The sequence below is a fragment of the Zalophus californianus genome, chromosome X (genome assembly GCF_009762305.2).
Source record: "Zalophus californianus isolate mZalCal1 chromosome X, mZalCal1.pri.v2, whole genome shotgun sequence".
Lineage (NCBI taxonomy): Eukaryota > Metazoa > Chordata > Mammalia > Carnivora > Otariidae > Zalophus > Zalophus californianus.
The window spans coordinates 26993688-27012659 of NC_045612.1; the positions used below are offsets into that span (position 1 = coordinate 26993688).

The following is an 18972-nucleotide window of genomic DNA, read 5'->3' on the forward strand; positions in this document are numbered from 1 at the left end:
TCCGTAACTGCTATTAAGCCTGCAAACAATCACTAGTCTTTGCAATATTCCAATGGCCACAGAGTAATCACAGGCTCAATTACACTCTTAATCCGCATCTCCAGGCTATCCCAACTAAAAGAATGAGCCACTAGAGGTTTGATTACTAACTGGAAAACCTTATGAAGAAAGCTAGAGTAATCAGGATAGGAGTCTAAAATAACCCCAACCAGAGAAGAAATGTTCTTGAAAGTCTTTCTCCAATGTTTTCCTCTGCTTTTAAGTTCAAAAGAACACCACCACCTATACTTATCCCAGGTAAAATAACCTATGCTAGTATGTTTATGGAGCATACTAGGTTAACCTTTTAGTGGCTTGAAATTTCATGAGCCATCTATCATATAACTGACTCTTCCACGCCTTTCTCTTTACCCTGCCGTCCATCTCACATACCCAACCAAATACTGTCTAGTCTACCTCCACCACATCAATTCCCTCTTATCCATTATCCTATTTCAGGCCTTAATTACTTGAGATATTCTAATAGTCAGTAGTCTAGTTTATAATACAAACATTCTTAATTGTCTCCAATCTTAATTAACATATTTAAGAAATTTCCTAATTTTATAATACTCCAACCAAAAATTATTTTTTCCTGACTATCCTGTATCCTCCAACAAAAACAAGAAATTTCCCTCAAGAATCTTCAAATAGAGTCCATATACACTGGGATTAAAATCACATTAAAAAGCATACTTTGAAATACTGGCAATATCCCAGTAGACCACCTTAGTCTCCACCGAAAATAATAAAATTATTTTAAAATGAAAATCTATAAAGCATCAAAAGTAGACACTGGCTACCATTATGTACAAAGGTATCTATCTGAAGTTTTCAAAACTTTTAGCAACCAAATTATTTTCAAATCAAGTGTTATAAAAATTCCAACAGCAAATACAGTAATGGTCTATGTGTGTACAGTTAAAGGGACCCAAAGGCAGTTTAAAGGTTTCTTTTTCACTGAGGAACCTCGTGAAACTGCAGCTTAGTATGAAAACCACTATTACATACAGTAGCTTAAATTCCTTCCTACATCAAATACTAAAGAGTAATCAGAATAAAAGTTGAAAAAGAGGTATAGGTAGCTTTTAAGACAAGAGTAAAGAAAATACCTATGTTGAAGTCACTTTATAGACCAATAAGCATGTAATTTGTTTTAAAAAAAATATATGGATAGCATGTCCAACCCTCCCAGATTTAAGCCTATTATCAGTGGATTTTATAAAAGAAATCTGATATTACACCCTAAATACTATGTGGTATATATTCCTTACCAATGAGGACACCTAACTTAAGAATTTCATGGCACTCCCTCAAAACAGTTGGTATTGTAAAACTAAATATGGATTCAAAGAACTGCACAGCAAAATAATAAATTGTACTGTATCTAAATTAAAAAATAAATTTAAAACATAGTACAAAAACACCATGGAATCACTGTTACAGAAACCAATGAGCACTGATATAAACTGTTTCAAAATATACATACTTTTATCTTATATATTAGATCTTCTGCAGAAATAATTTTAACTGAAGTTAATATATTTCCCATTTTGTGGAAAAGGATTTAAAAATTTTCATAATATACTTACTGTAGTAGATTAAAATCAGTTGGTATTTCTGGAGCTGCTATCATTTCTTTATCATCTTCTGGAACACCTCAATGTCAGAAATATATTCATAGATTTACGTGGGTAAAACAATGGTTTGCTTCTTTCTTCTAAGACAAACAATTCCTTTAAGGGAAGGGATGCCATATTTATTACCAACAAGTGAAAAATATTGGGAAGGATATCTATACTCAAAAACTAAATTTCCCAGTGGCGCCTGGGTGGCTCAGTCGTTAAGCGTCTGCCTTTGGCTCAGGTCATGGTCCCAGGGTCCTGGGATCGAGCCCCGCATCGGGCTCCCTGCTCTGCAGGGAGCCTGCTTCTCCCTCTCCCACGCCCCCTGCTTGTGTTCTCTCTCTCATTGTGTATCTCTCTCAGTCAAATAAACAAAAATCTTTAAAAAAGACCCTAAATTTCCCAGGGCCTGCTACTGTCCTTTAAGGATTTTTCCCCCTTGCATTTAACTGCCTTTTTTTTTTAACATTTATTTATTTGAGAGAGAGAGAGAGAGTGCAAGTAGGGGGAGGGGCAGAGGGAAGGTGAGGAAACAGACTCCCCGTTAAGCAGGGAGCCCAATAAGGGGCTCGATCCCAGGACCCTGAGATCATGACCTGAGCAGAAATCAAGAGTGAGACGCAGTAAGACGCTTAACCGCATGAGCCAACCAGGCACCCTGAGTGCCTTTTTTAGATATGGATTTGTTATGAACTGCTGCAGTCCCATAACAGTAACAACAGATACAAAGAAAAACCCTTGTATTATAATTATTTTCAAAATTTGTTATGATTCTCGCTCTTTGGTCTTAGCCACAGAAACAAGATGCTGAAGGGAAATAATCACTGGAAAGCATTGCCGTTAAGACACACACTGTGCCACCACTGTGGCTCTAAGGCCTACCACCTTCAGAAGTCAGCCTGTGGCAAATGTGGCTATCCTGCCAAGCCAAAGAGAAAGTACAAGTGAAGCGCCGAGGCTAAAAGACGAAATACCACTGGGACTGGTCGAATGAGGCACCTAATTGTAAACCGCAGATTCAGGCATGGATTCCATGAAGAAAACAACACCTAAACTCAAGAGGACAGCTGTTGCAGCATCCAGCGCATCTTAAGGATTTCAACGATGAGTCACACAATAAATGTTCTGATTTTAATAAAAATAAAATAAAGTAAAAATTCATCTTAAAAAGACATATGCCCTTAAAAAACAAACAAACAAAAAAAGACATATGCCCTAACTAGGAACAGAATGTGACTCTTTCACTGGTCCTAAAATCCTCATGACAAGTTTAAACCATAATACAAGATGTCTGAAAATTCTACAGCTTTTTGCTGATGATGTACAGTACAGTTAAAAGGAGCTAGCTAGGGCGCCTGGGTGGCTCAGTTGGTTAAGCGACTGCCTTCGGCTCAGGTCATGATCCTGGAGTCCCAGGATCGAGTCCCGCATCGGGCTCCCTGCTCGGCAGGGAGTCTGCTTCTCCCTCTGACCCTCTTCCCTCTTGTGCTCTCTCTCTCTCATTCTCTCTTTCTCAAATAAATAAATAAAATCTTAAAAAAAACTCAAAACACTGAATTTCCTAGCTCACTCTAATTAAGCTACCATGAACAACAAAATAATGAGGTAATAGCACAAACAATAATGAATAATCCACAAATCAAGAGTGGTCTATACCACCACTTTGAGGTTTTTTTTCTGAAGAGTACTGATACTATAAAATCTTTATTTAGATATGACTGTTGGAATGGTCTTCTCCTTGCACCAAATCATGGTCCCAGGATTGTTCTCCTCTAAAACCACTAACTATTAATCTGTTAATATTCGTATTGTAACTGAAGGTATTATCTAAGTAGCACACAAGAGTTCTGAAGCTTGACATCACATGTAGGATACACCCTAGACTCCTAAAAATCCCAACTTATTAAAAAAAAACATTTCTTAAAAAACAATTTTGTTTTTTATAAGGGAGCTGGAGAAGTATAGAGCTAATAAGTTCTAACCAACATGTCAGGCAATCTAGATGGTAAGTTGGAAATAAAGTGCTTGTTTTGTCTGCCTACCTGCAATGCCCTCTACCCACCCCTCAAGCATTTTATAAAACCAAACTTGCTGCAATCCTTAAATATAGAATTTTTTAAAAGCAGTTCATAACTATATTCTCCTAAGGGACATAAAGAATGCATCAGCTCTGAAAAGCAGAGAACACCAAATAAAATAAGTATGTGATACACTTTTCACCTTCTTCCAAATAGCGCAAATTTCTAGTGTACAAGTTCTGCCAGGTCAAATTATTTTGTTCAGCATATAGGGCATATTAACATTTATTTGGTAATTAGAAACCAAAGCAAACACAAAAGAAAAATGGAATTTATGAAGATGTGAGTCTCTCAGACGAGGTGTCTGTATTTTAAAAAGAAATATCATGACAAGGTCTAAGAGATGTAGAAAAAATAATTACACTGGCCAACTCCCTATCCCAGTTAAATACTTGTTTTAAGGAGTTTCTAAGTATTAAAAATCCATTCAACCAATTAAAAGTAACTACCATGTACCAAACACAGTGCTGGGCACTGGGGCATACAGTGGTGAACAGGAGAGATCCTTGCCCTTATCGAACTACTTATACCAATAAACATGAAAATGTGTTTCTACAAGAAGGCACTTACCTCTACTGCTACCTAATATTATTAAATATGAATACTAAACTGCTTGTATCTGAGTTTTTACTATTTTAATCATTGTCTAAATAACCAATTTGCCACCAAAACATTTCTTCACAGCTCAGAAGATAAATTGCTTTGTACGGTAAAGAAGGAGAAGCAATGGGTAAATTAGCATTGGGGTTTTTTTAAGAATGTAAACTTTATATGCAGGAAAGGCTATGAATTTTTTTCTTTTTAAATGTCTACAGCTATATATAAATACAATTTGGTTACCGCAAAGATTTACATTAAAAAACTTATAAACAAGGTCTTTAAATATACTTAATAACATTTGTCCTAAGTTGGAAAACCCAAAACTGTAATAATATGTAATGTTCAAATAAAAGTATGAGTTTAATGATCAAACTCACCACACCATTTCTGGCCTACTATAGGTTACTAATTTTTTAAAAAATATGCTCAAAGATCACAAGGTGGAGCTCTCACCTAGTGTCAAGGAAAAATTGAGATTTTTTTTTTTTATCACATGTACCAATTCTCTGCAACTACTATGGAAGAGTTAACATTCCAAAAGCTTTGAAAGATAAATCACAGAAATGAAATTTGCTTTAATTCTCAATCACTATGTTCCTTTTGAGAAAAAATATATCCAAAAACAATTAGCTTCTATTTCTCCTCACTGAAAACTAAGCAAACACATTTGTAGATAGGTTGAATATACTTTAAAACCACTTCCTTAGGCTCAAGTGTACAGTATACTGCCATTAAAGGTTTGTTAAATACATTCATATATAATTATTGAATTAAAAATGGGTGATTATATATTTTTAATTCTATGTATTAAATTCAAGTAAATGCTCTCAGCAGCACTGCTTTTGATATAAACAGATCTAAAAGCTAAAACTTGATCACCATAACTTTTCCCAATTATCTATAATAAATGTTTATGGCCTGTTATTCAGTTTACCTTACATGTTTAATTCAGTAACAAAAAAGCTTTCTTCTCTCACTTCCGAAAACATGCTGGACACCAATTACTATAACATATAAAGACAAACATATAAAAAATTATATAGTTATGCTTGCATCTTTAACTTCAAATGACTTGCTAATTCATTAAAATTATCCCCCGAAAAAGTAAAAATACACAAAAAATCTGTTTTTCTATGATAGTGTTTAAAAATCTTAAAGTAATTTTGATTTTTTGGTAAAAGAATTAACTGTTTCAAAGTTCTTTTAACTCAATCCCAAGTGGTCTCAAGATAAAAAATAAAAAGCTGCAAAACAGAGAGCCATCACTAACAAGGTCCCTCAGAACCCACATATTATTAAGGAGTGAGGGAAGCACTTAAAGTAGCTAGGTGTGTTACTTCCCTAAAAATGCAGAAACAGTCAGCTGCTAACAGCCAGCAAATTTAGCACATACAAGCATGCCAATCTATTATCTTAACACTCCTTAACACTCCTCCCAAAGGATTACATCCTTCTATCTATGAGAATCACATCCAAGAAATACATATAACCTGAAATGCCACCATCACTATAATACCAACACTTTAAAGTAGGAACTACCTAAATGTCCAGCCATATGTTAATTTATGGTACAAAACTGCAATCAATAGAAAACTCCTACAATGAAACTTTATGATGACTAGCAACATGGGTCAAGTTTGATGCATCAAAGCCCTATATTAGGATGCAATATTACAACAGAAAAGCAGCAGCAAAGGAAAACAGCATATCAGGGTGGTGACAATGCAGGTGGTTTTTACATTTTTAATTTACAATTTTACTGTTCATATGGAAAAAGTAAATTATGAGGGTGGAAATGTATTTTTTAATGTCCTCTTTTAAAACCTCAACTACCTGAGGAATTATAAAATATCTCTGCTGGTAAAACCTGATTTATTCATATTTCAGGTCCATAATCTCATAAAGTATCTACAAAAAAACTGAGTGTTATCATAAAATATCTTTTTTTAAAAAAGTAATCTCTACACCCAACATGGGACTCAAACTCATGACCCTGAGATCAAGAGTCACATGCTTTACCAACCGAACCACCCAGGAGCCCCTGAAAAACGATCTTTATCATGTTCATCTACTCAAGATTAGCAGGGAACAAAAACTTTATGAACTCCTGACAAGACCCATAGGCATGCTCCTTTTACTGGCCTATCTGCTTAGAAGACAACAGGAGGAAGTCTGTCATTTAGGTTGAGATCATGAAATGTTAAAAGGTAAACTTAGTTCCTACAGTAGTACATTTAATCAAAACAGGCAAGTTATTATCATTCCTTACATCAAATGATAGGTGGCAACTTTGAGTAAATAATTAAGAAATGAAAAGCTCACCAAAAAATTGTTATATGTAAAAACATACATTCAAAAGAAGAAAATCTACTTCCCCTTTAATGATTACTAAGAACTTAAAAAAAGATTTCTCCTTGCTCAAAAAGGTATTTTTCCTCCCTATCTTTATCTCCCCAATTTCTGCTATAAGTCTTCTGAGGAGATGACAAGATGAAAAGAATGACAAATCAAGCAATGATCATGTATACCCTGACCAGGTAAAAAAAAATTTAACCAAAACATTTTTTAAGCCCCTGGAGGCTTCAACTCACGACCCTGAGATCAAGACCTGAGCCAAACAAGATGAAGGGTCAGATGCGCAACCGACTGAGTCACCCAGGCGCCCCTAACCAAAACATTTTTTGATAGCAAACTCATATCATAGCTACATACGTGTATCATTTGCAAATATATTTTCATTTCCATAAGCCTGGATGGAGTCCTTAAGAATTTCTAATGGTAGTTTGAGTACCATGTTGGGTGTAGGGATTACTTAAAAATAAAAATCTTAAAAGTAAATAAAAATAAGAGAGACTTGCAAAAAAAAAAAAAAAGAATTTCTAATGGTAGCACCTGCTCTAGCACAGGAAAAGGTAGCCTGGAAATGGTACTGGAAGAAATCTGCATACTTAAGAGAATTAATTACCCTGTCTACATTTTCTAACTAACTGATAGGTCAAATATCTGCCCTTACAAACTTAAAAAATAATATACAGAAGGAAAGCAGGAGGCCAAAAGTAAAAAGACTTTCTCAAGTAACTAAATAGACAAATTGAACACAACTAACGCCATAACACTTCTGAAACAATTTCTACTTTCAGGAAGAAGGGAAGGAGCAAGCTGGGGCACAGATATGGCATCACTACACATTGCCAGAAACGAAAGCCAGACAGAACTGGAAACATCCACCTGTTCCCCTCCTATTTTTAAGTATGTGATAGTAGGTGCTCAGCAATCTTCCTCGTTTCCTTGTCTACCCACATTCCCCCAATACTTTCCAAATAGGACTCCAGTCCTAAACACAATTAGAATCACCTGGCCCAACCTACATACTCAGCTTGCCCCAGATCTCGACCATCAGTTCTGATTTCTGTAGAAAATTTAGCATGCCACTCCTGAACTTGGCAACAAATGAGTACTACCAGTTGTGGATTGGGGTGGGGAGAAGAGGGAGATAAGAAAAAGGTTCTGCCTCATTCCTGCAGACCCACTACTCTTTCACCCTATACTCAGTTGTACCCTGTGCCTGAGTCATCCCAGGATCAATACTCTGCTTTGTTCTTGCTATAAATTTTCTACCAACCCCATCCCAGGAACTGGATTCCTGCCCCTAAACTCTAAAAACAGTCTCTCTGTGTCTCTCCAGTTGCACTAATCTGAATGCCACAACCTCCTCTCATCTGTCTACCATACTGGCACTGGCTGCTGCTAGACGCTGGACATCATATCATACCTGATATACTGGACATATATCAACTATCCAAGTCTGCTGCTTCCCCAGTGTGCCCTAACAAGCTGCAGTTGATTTTTATAAATAAATATCAAAACATATAAATACCAAGTAAATATCAAGCTAAGTATTAAAAGAGATAAAATATTTGTTTTATCATATACTATCACCTTAAAATCTTATCTCAGTCTGCCAAGGTCAATAGCATGAATAATTTTTAAAAATACTGTCAATGATCACTCTTCATCTCACTTATACCAGAATACCCGTATTCAGCTTTTTGCAGTTAATTTAAAAAATATATATGCCCCCACTGATGTAACTTTCTGTATGTTAAGACATCATGAATAAACAGTGATAATTACAACTGGGTGTAGCGACTATCAACATTTCAGAGGTGAGATCCAATTAGCTGGTATAAATGAATATCTAGATCTGAAAATCAAAAATACAACCATGAGCTAAATTCATGTGTGAACACTTGTAAATGGTATACAACATTAATATAAGCACAGTGCACTATTACCATCAAGCCCACTTCACACTGGGCACCGCTGGCTCACTGGCAGACTGCATATATCTGCAATAGCAGATATCAAGACAGATTTCATAGCAAAGTAGATGAAAACATCTACTGGATTTTCAGCCTGGATTTCAAGGGAAATCCAAATTTTTATTTCACATATTCTCAGATTACATTAAAATTTCACATTTATTTATTCAAGGTGTACAAAAAGTTATCTAAATGAAATACTGAGTGTTTATTACTAATTCACAGGAAGATGGAGATACAATTGTAATTAAAATAACAACAATAAAACTAAGTTAATAACAATAAACAATAATAAAAGTGAAGTGTAAACAAGCTAAACCACTTTATGGAGGATAATGGGAAATTTTAATATAAAATTTAGAATTGTGGGGCGCCTGGATGGCTCAGTGTTTAAGCATCTGCCTTAGGCTCGGGTCATGATCCCAGCCTCCTGGGATGGAGCCCCATGTGAGCCCCATGTCCCGTTCCAGTGGGGAGTCTGCTTCTCCCTCTGCCCCTGGCCCTGCTTGTGCTTTCTCACTCTCTCAAATAAAATCTTTAAAAAATTATTAAAATTTAAAATTGCAGTTACTACTAGTAAGCACAAAATTTTTGTCATTTTAGTATGACCACAAAACACAACATACATGCTACATATTTAATGTTTTTGTGCCTTCCATTTCTGTTAGATAACACCCTATTAAAATACCTAGCATTAGGGGCGCCTGGGTGGCTCAGTCGTTAAGCGTCTGCCTTCGGCGCAGGTCATGATCCCAGGGTCCTGGGATCGAGCCCCGCATCGGGTTCCCTGCTCAGTGGGAAGCCTGCTTCTCCCTCCCCCACTCCCCCTGCTTGTGTTCCCTCTCTTGCTGTCTCTGTCAAATAAATAAAATCTTTAAAAAAAAAAATAAAATAAAATAAAATAAAATAAAATACCTAGCATTAGCATCCACTTGAAACAAACTGCTAAACTTTCTACTAACATGCACAGTATACAATTCATAGGCTTGAATTATATTCATATTGAAGTTTGGAAATCCAATATGCTTTCCCAATGAAGTTTATAAATCAGTATGGATACTTCCCATTTCTTATTTCAGATCTAAGAGGTTGGTTCTTCATTTGGTAATTCCACACAAAGACAATGACAGAAGTGTCTTATGTATTGTACTCTGTATTTATTTAAATTCTAACCTTTAGCTTTCCTAAAGATTAAAACATGTAAATGACTTTTCATTTTTACTTTTTTAAAGATTTTATTTATTTTATTTGTCAGAGAGAGAGAAGGAGAGAGCACAAGCAGGGGGAGTGGCAGGCAGAGGGAGAGGGAGAAGCAGGCTCCCCACCTAGCAAGGAACCCGATGTGGGAACTCAATCCCAGGACTCCTGGGATCATGACCTGAGCTGAAGGCAGATGCTTAATCGACCGAGCCACAGAGGCGTCCCATAAATGACTTTTTAAAAGTTAAATTTAAGCCAGATAGACACTACAAAAAACCTCAGACCAACATCCCTGATGAACACCAATACAGAAATCCTCCTAGCAAACCAAATTCAACAGCACATTATTAAGTATTATACACCATGACCAAGTGGGATTTATTTCCAGAATGCAAGGCTGGTGCAATGCACGAAAATCAAGCAATGCACCATATTAAGAGAATGAAGGACAAAAAATTTCATAATCGTCTCAATTGGTGCAGAAAAAGCATCTGATAAAATTCAACACCTTTCCATGATAAAAATACTCAACAAAGTAGGAATAGCAGGAAAGTACTTCAATATAACAAAGGCCACTTATGAAAAGCTCACAGCTAATAAGATACTGAATGGTAAAAGACTGAAACTTTCCCTTTTAAGATCAGAAATAAGGCAAGGATGCCTGTTCTCACCACTTCTATTCAGCATAGTATTAGGAGTCCTACCTAAAACAGTTAAGCAAGAAAAAGAAATAAAAGATATCCAAATTTTAAAGGAAGAAGTAAAATTATGTTTGCAGATGATATGACCTTATACATAGAAGACCCCAAAAATTTCACATTCACACACACACACACACAAAAACCTATTAGAATAAATTCAGCAAAGTTGCAGGATACATAGTCAACACACAAAAATCAGTTGTGCTTCTATACACTAACAATGAACAATCCAAAAGGAAACTAAGAAAATAATTCTATTTACAAAACACCAAAACGAAAAAAATTCTTAGGAATAAACCTAACCAAGGGAGGTGGAAGACTTATATACTGAAAATTACAAAACACTGCTGGATGAAATTAAAGACGACACTTGGGGTGCCTGACTGGCTCAGTCAATGGAGCATGCAACTCTTGGTCTCAGGGTTATGAGTTTGAGCCCCACACTGGATGTAGAGATTACTTAAAAATAAAATGTTGGAGGAAAAAAAAGAAGTTAAAGAAGACTCAAGTAAGTCTAAAGATACCCTATGTAAACTGAATGGATTACTGTTATTATTAAGATGTCCAAACTACCCAAAACAATCTACAGATTCAATGCAATCCCTATCAAAATCTCAAGAGCATTTTTTTTGCAGAAACAGAAAAATTCATCATAAAACTCAAGGTACTACAAATAACCCAAACAATCTGGGGGGAAAAAAAAGGAAACAAAGTTGGAGGAATCACACTTCCTGATTTCAAAACATATCACAAAACTACAACAATCAAACAGTGTGCTACTGGCATAAAGACAGACATACAGACCCAACAGAATAGAATGGAGAGGGCAGAAATAAACCCTTGCATACACATCCAAATTATTTTTGACAGGAGTGCCAAGACCACTCCATTGGGAAAGGACAGTTTCTTCAAAAACTGGTGCTAGAAAAACTGGATATCCACATTCAAAATATGAAGATGAACTATTCATTATCTCACACCATATACAAAAAATTAAAAATGGGTTAAAGACCTAAATCTAAGACCTAAAACTATAAGAGTTCTACAAGAAAACATAGAGGATAAGCCTCATAACACTGGACTCGGCAATGATTTCTTGGATATGACACCATAAACAGGTAATAAAAGCAAAAATAGACAAATGAGACTACATCAAAAATTTTACACATCAAAGGACACAATCAACATACTGAAAAGGCAAACTACAGAATGGGAGAAAATATCTGCAAAATGTATCTGGTAAGAGGTTAATATCCAGAATATATAAAGAATTCCTACAACTCAACAACAAAATATCAAGTAACACAAATAAAAAATGTGTAAAGGACTTGAATCAAAATCAAATCAAAACCACAATGAGATACCACCTCATACCCTCTGAGACGGCTAGAATCAAAATACACGCAAGCATCTGCAAAGATGTGTAAAAAATTGAACACCTGTGCACTGCTAGTAGGATTGCAAAACTGTGCATCTGCTATGCAAAACAGTATGGGGGTTCCCCAAAAATTCTTAAATGGAACTACCATATGATCCAACAATCCCCACTTCCAGGTACATATCCAAAACAAATGAAAGCTGATTCTCAAGATTATTTGTACACCCACATTCATAGCAGCACTGTTCATTCACAATAGCCAAGAGGTGGAAGCAGCCCACATGTCCATCAATAGCTGAATGAATAAACAAAGTAAGATGTATACAAACAAGGGAATATTATTCATCCTTAACAAGGAAGGAAATCCTGTCACATGCTACAACATTCATGAACCTCCAAGACATTATGTTACATAAAATAAGCCAGTCAGTCACAAAAAGACAAATACTGTATGACTCCACTGAGATGAGGTACCTAAAGTAATCAAATTCATAGAAACAGAAAGTAGAATGGTGTTTACCCGGTGGAAGGAGTGGGAAAAGGGGAGTTGTTTAATGAGTACAGAGTTTCAGATTTTCAAGATGAAAAGTTCTGGAGATGTTGCACAACAGTGTCAATGTAATTGCTGAACTGCCCACCATTAGGATGGGAGACATTTGGATGGCTCAGTTAAGCACTGGACTCTTGATTTTGGCTCAGGTCATGATCTCAGAGTCGTTAAGACTGAACCCCGTGTTGGGCTCCACGCTGGGCATGGAGCCTACTTAAGATTCTCACCCTCCCTCTACCCCTCCCTCCACCCCCTCACGATATCTATCGCTCTAAAAAAAAAAAGGTTAAGATGGTAAATTTCATGAGTTTTTACAATAAAAAATTAAATTTCAACCTTTTATCAATTTATCATATGAACTCACAAGATTGTATAAATCACCAAACATTTGAGAACACCTTTCTACTGAGCAAGCATACTTTAGACCTTAACTTTTGGTATCTTTTGAAATATAATTTTCTTTTGGGGGGGGTGGCAGATGGGAGAGGGAGAGAGAGAATCTTAAGCACAGGGCTCGATCTCACAACCCTGAGATCATGACCTGAGCTGAAATCAAAAGTCAGACGTGAACCAATTGAGCCACACGGTACCCCTGAAATATAATTTTATAAATAAGCCACTAACAATTGATATCTACACTCAAAAGTACTTTGTTTTGGCAAACAGATTTTGTTATCTATTTAATATGGTAAAAATGAACCAAAGCTTGTGCAACTTTATGGCAAAGGATCCAAAAAAATACCTAGCTTTAAAAAAAAAAAAAAAAATGGAAGCACTTGGTTGAACAATACAAGCTAGTCCCAGCTACATTTTCAAATTTACTCACCACATGGTATGAAAACGATCATTGAAACCCATTTAATAAATGTTCAACATTTCTCTCCCTTGTTCAAAATTTGATGGAATAAGTTTCATAGTTTCCCACAAGAGAATAGCATATAACTTAAAGCTGGAAAAAAGCAACAAGAACCTTCTAGCAGCAATCAAGCAAGCTGCTAGATTGCATGGGCTAACATGCTAGAATTGCATCATGTGATGATACTAGGAACTAAAAGTTACTGATCCCTAAAATATAGCATGTGCTTCCATTAAACTTGGGGGAGGGAGCTTATCATTTGTGTACATCATAAAGATGATCCAGTAAGAAGAGATATCAAAATGTTAAAACATATACAGATTACTGGTACTAGACGTTACAAGGGGCCCCCACATTTTGCTCTGTAACCTATTCCATTTTTAGTGCCTTTATACACCCATGAGTGTATTTCATCCACCTTCGTATGCCATCCAATGATGAAAGACAGGGAGACAAGACCAACTCTCAATCTGAGCTCTAAGATGATGGGAATTTTTTAAAGTCCTGGAGCAATGAGACCAAAAGACTACCTTGTTTCTAAACCACCACAAATATATTAAAGCATCCTGAAAAACAGCCCCCAAAGAATTATCTAAATGCTAAAAAAGGAAGCGAAATAATAATTCAGCACATATTTAATATTAATAATGATATGCTACTAAGGGAAAATATATACTAGAACTAATGTTTTAAGTATTAGGTACCCTTGAAAGTATACTATACTGCAGAGAACTCAAAACTACTATCTTAAATTGGAGAGGTTTATAGTTATTGCCAGCTTACTTTTAAGACATAATTTGTTGTACTAATGATTTTATCTGCTCAGTCATTAGGAAAGAAACTTCTCAATTAGAAAATTCTTTCTACAGAAAAACATGTGTTGCAATGATCCACTTCACAAAATAATTTAGCAAAAATCTGAAAACAACATGCATAAGGAGATTCTTCATACACAAGTGTCTCCCATTTTATTCTACGATTATTACTTTGGCAAAGTGCTCAAAATGCTCTTTTCATCATAAAAAGCAATCTCTACCATCAGCGATTATGCTCCGTTTTCCTGATTAATAAATTCCAAACAAGAAAAAGATTTCCTCTTCAATTGCTTCTTGCAAATTATTCTGCTCATGTTTGCCAAATATCCCACTCATGTCATTTTACTTAAAAGTTTTACTTCATTATGCCCCCCACCCCAACACACAGGTTAGTCCTGTTATCACCTGCTTTGGCTAGCAATAACAACTCCCTAGGTATTCAACTATATTTCACCTCTTTTTCTAAAATTAGAGTAACAAGCAGTTTCTCAACTGTATTTCACCTCTCTTTTTCTGTCTAGAATTACAGAGTAAAAAGCAGATTTCTCCAATGATATAATAATCATCAGCATAATTACTAGCAAACCTATCTCACTAATTCATACTGATCATAACTTGCAGACAGATCATGAAATGGTTCAGGTCAGTATGGCAGATTCAACTCTCACACCATGGAAGACATCATCAACACAACTCTTAACATCTTCTGTTAGGTCTGGCACTTAAATATCAATGTCTATAACAAATTGTTTTGGCCAGTATACTACTTTCAAGAAAGAATAGTAAAATAAAAATGTAAATATGGATGTATTTGCACAAAAAGAACTACTGGAAGGATTGACAAGAAACATTTTTTTAAGTTGCCTATAAGAGGGAGGGGATGAAAGAAAGAATAGCAAAGGCAGGAGTCTCTGGAGACTTCTATGCATACCTCTATATTGAATTTTAATGTTTTTTTTTTGAATTTTAACTTTTGATTTAGAAAAACGAATTACCTATTCGAGACATGAAACTGAATTTCTGAAATTCCTGAGTTGAAAGAATTTAGAAAAATAAACCTAATCGTGTACATTAGGGAACAGGAGTATACAGAGAAAGCACTTATAGTAAGACTGCAAAACACAACATCCTTAGTGAGATGAACTCCATAGACAAAAAGAAATATAAAGAAAATTTAGGGGGTGCCTGGGTGGCTCAGTTGGTTAAGTATCTGCCTTTGGCTCAGGTCATGATCCCAGGGTCCTGGGATCAAGCCCCGCATCAGGCTCCCTGTTCAGTGGGGAGTCTGCTTCTCCCTCTCCCTGTGCCCTGCTGCTCTCCCTGCTTGTGCTCTCTCTGTCAAATAAATAAATGAAATCTTAAAAAAAAAAAAAAATTTAGACTTTACTTAATAGTTTTGTTGTTTGTTGTAATACTGACTCTGTTCTTCTGAAGCTATTTTTCTTTTTACTGTAGGATAGCAAATGAAGTAACCATGTTAATGGTATTAAAACTCAAGAGGTTAAGTGTAAGAGAAAAAAGGTAATTATCAAAAAAACTTTTTTTAACAAAGTATTTTAATTTTTTTTAAAGATTTTATTTTATTGGGGCGCCTGGGTGGCTCAGTCGTTAAGCGTCTGCCTTCGGCTCAGGTCAGTCGTTAAGCGTCTGCCTTCGGCTCAGGTCATGATCCCAGGGTCCTGGGATCGAGCCCCGCATCCGGCTCCCTGCTTGGCGGGAAGCCTGCTTCTCCCTCCCCCACTCCCCCTGCTTGTGTTCCTGCTCTCCCTGTGTCTCTCTCTGTCAAATAAATAAATAAAATCTTAAAAAAAAAAAAAAGATTTTATTTTATTTATTTGAAACAGAGAGAGAGTGCAAGAGGGGGTAGGGTGAGAGGGAGAAGCAGACTCCCCGCCGAGCAGGGAGCTTGATGCGGGACTTGATCCCAGGACTCCGGGATCATAACCTGAGCTGAAGGCAGTCGCTTACCAAATGAGCCACCCAGGCACCCAAAAAAAACTTTTATAATAACACATGTTAAAACTGAATTGAAGAAAGTGCGAATAAAAACCACAATAAGATATCACTCCTATCAGAATGGCCAAGATAAAAAAAGGAGTGACAAAATCAAATGGCAGCAAAGATGCAAAGAAACTGATTCTCTTATACTGCTGGTGGAAATGTAAAATGACACAGCCACTCTGGCAAAATGTGTAGAAGTTACTTCTAAAAGCCATACATGCTTGCCACAAAAAAGAAATGATCTTTTTTTTAGATTTTATTTATTTTCATTTGAGAAAGAGAAAGTGCATGCTGGGCGAGTGGGGTAAGGGGCAGAGGGAGAGGGAGAAGCAGACTCCCTGCTGAGCAGGGCTCCATCCCAGGACCCTGAGATCATGACCTGAGCCAAAGCAAGACACTTAACTGACTGAGCCACCCAGGTGCCCCAAGAAATGATCTTTATGTGACCAGATAGAAGTGTTAGCTAAAAGCTATGGTGGTGATCATACTGCGATATATAAATGTATCATCAACACACTGTACACCTTAAATTTATACAATGTCATATGTAAATTGTATTGTTATACGTAAAAGTTTTTAGAGCTAGAAAACCATATATATATTTACCATAAGAACCAGCACTTAGGGCGCCTGGGTGGCTCAGTTGGTTAAGCGACTGCCTTCGGCTCAGGTCATGATCCTGGAGTCGCAGGATAGAGTCCCACATCGGGCTCCCTGCTCAGCAGGGAGTCTGCTTCTCCCTCTGACCCTCTTCCCTCTCGTGCTCTCTCTCATTTTCTCTCTCTCAAATAAATAAAATCTTAAAAAAAAAGTATTAAAAAAGAAAAAGAACCAGCACTTATTCCCAAGCATTTATCCCAGAGAAATGGAAATCTATGTCCACACAAAAATATGAATGTAAATGTTCACAGTTTTATTTGTAAAGGCCAAAAATAGGAATTGATTTTGTTCTAGGTTGAATTGTGTCCCCCCAAAATTCATATTTTGAAATCCTAATCCCACATACCTTGGAATGTGACCTTATTTGGAGTTAGGGTATTTACAGAAGTTATCAAGTTAAAATAAGGACTTCAGTATGGGCCCTAATCCTATATGACTTGTGTCTTTATAAAGAGGGGAAATTTGGGGGGCCGTGGCTGGCTCAGTTGGTGGAGCAAGCAACTCTTGATCTTAGAGTTGTGGGTTTGAGCCCCACATTGGGTATAGATTATTTAAAAATAAAAAAAAAATCTTTTAAAAATGGGGGAGGGGGATTTGGAGAGACATGTACACAGTGAGAACATCAGATGAAGACGGAGGTGGAGACCAAGGTGATGCTTTTATAAACCAAGGAACACCAAAGATTGTCAGCAACCACGAAAAGCTTGGCAAGAGACACTGAACAGACTCTCTCCCACAACCCTCAGAAGGAACCAGCCTTGCTGACACCATGATCTGGGATATCTAGCCTCCAGAAGTGCGAAACAATAGATTGGTCATTTAAGCCACCCACTTTCTGGTACTTTTTAATGAGAACACTAGCAAAGTAATACAAACTGATATAAACACTAATTCAAATATCCTTCAATGAGTCAATGGTTAAACAAACTGTGGTACATCCATACTGTGGAATATGACTCAGCGATACAAAGGAATTAACTGATGGAATGCAACAACTTGGATGGATCTCAAGACAATTATGTTGAGTGAAGAAAAGCTAATCTCAACAGGTTATATACTGTATGAGTTCCATTTATGTAAGAGCCTCCAGAATGACATAATTATAGTGAACAAATTAGTGGCTGCCAGGGATTTGGGACAAAATTGAGGAAGGTGAGGGAGGGGGATGAATATAACTATAAACAAGCAGTATGAGGGATCTTTGTGATGATGTAACAGTTCTCTATCTTTGTGGTGGTTGTTAAACCCATCTACACCTGTGATATTGTGAAATTGGACAGCATCAGGGGCGCCTGGGTGGCTCAGATGGTTAAGCATCTGCCTTCGGCTCAGGTCATGATCTCCAAGTCCTGGCCCTGTGTCCGGCTCCCTACTCAGTGGGAAGTCTGCTTCTCCCTCTCCCTGCTATCTCTTTCTTTAAAATGAGTAAAATCTTTTTTAAAAATTGGAGAGAATCATAAACACAAACACAGTCACACAAATGAGTGCACATATAACTGTAAAAATCTAAATAAACTCTGTGGATTCCACCAATACCAATTTCTTGGTTTTGATATTGTACTATAGTTATGCAAGATGTTTTCATTGGTTGAAACTGAATCAAGAATACATGGAAACTTCTCTCCTGTTTTGGTAACTTCTTATGAATCTAGTATTATGCCAAAATAAAACTTTAAAATGTCTAATCAAATTCCTAGCAAGGTTTGGGGTGCCTGGGTGGCTCTGTTGGTTGAGCATCCAACTCTTGGTTTCAGCTCGGGTCATGATCTTGGGGTCATGGGATGGAGCCCCTTGTCAGGCTCCATGCTCAGCACAGAGTCCACTTAAGATTCCTTCCCTCTCCCTCTCCCAGCCTGTGCCTGCACACATTCTCTCTCTCTCTCTCTCTCTCTAATAAATAAATAAATAAAACCTTTTTAAAAAATCCTAACAAGTTTTTTTTTTCCCTTCAAAAATCAACAAAATGATCCTTAGGTTAAAAGGCAAAAAAATTACAACCGCCAAAACAATTCTGAAACAGAACAAATTTAGAGAACCCACACTATACACTATATCACAGCTTACTATAAAGCTACAGTAATCAAGACAGTACAAATGGCCATCAAGACAAACCAACAGAACTAGAAACCTGAAATAGACCCACATAC

General features: G+C 36.6%; 1 protein-coding gene across 8 annotated transcripts in view; it reads right to left on the minus strand.

Moving 5' to 3' along the window:
• Positions 1-18972, minus strand: part of STAG2 (stromal antigen 2) — a 130427-nt gene that overhangs the window by 78015 nt on the left and 33440 nt on the right. For 6 of the 8 annotated variants that reach the window (XM_027607807.2, XM_027607805.2, XM_027607802.2 and 3 more), the window contains one exon: positions 1632-1775. In XM_027607807.2, coding sequence (XP_027463608.1) covers positions 1632-1675 — 44 coding nt within the window. In that variant the 5' untranslated portion in view covers positions 1676-1775. Of the gene's footprint in view, positions 1-1631; positions 1777-18972 lie in introns of those variants that run through there. The other 2 variants (XM_035725493.1, XM_027607808.2) reach the window with 1 other exon arrangement.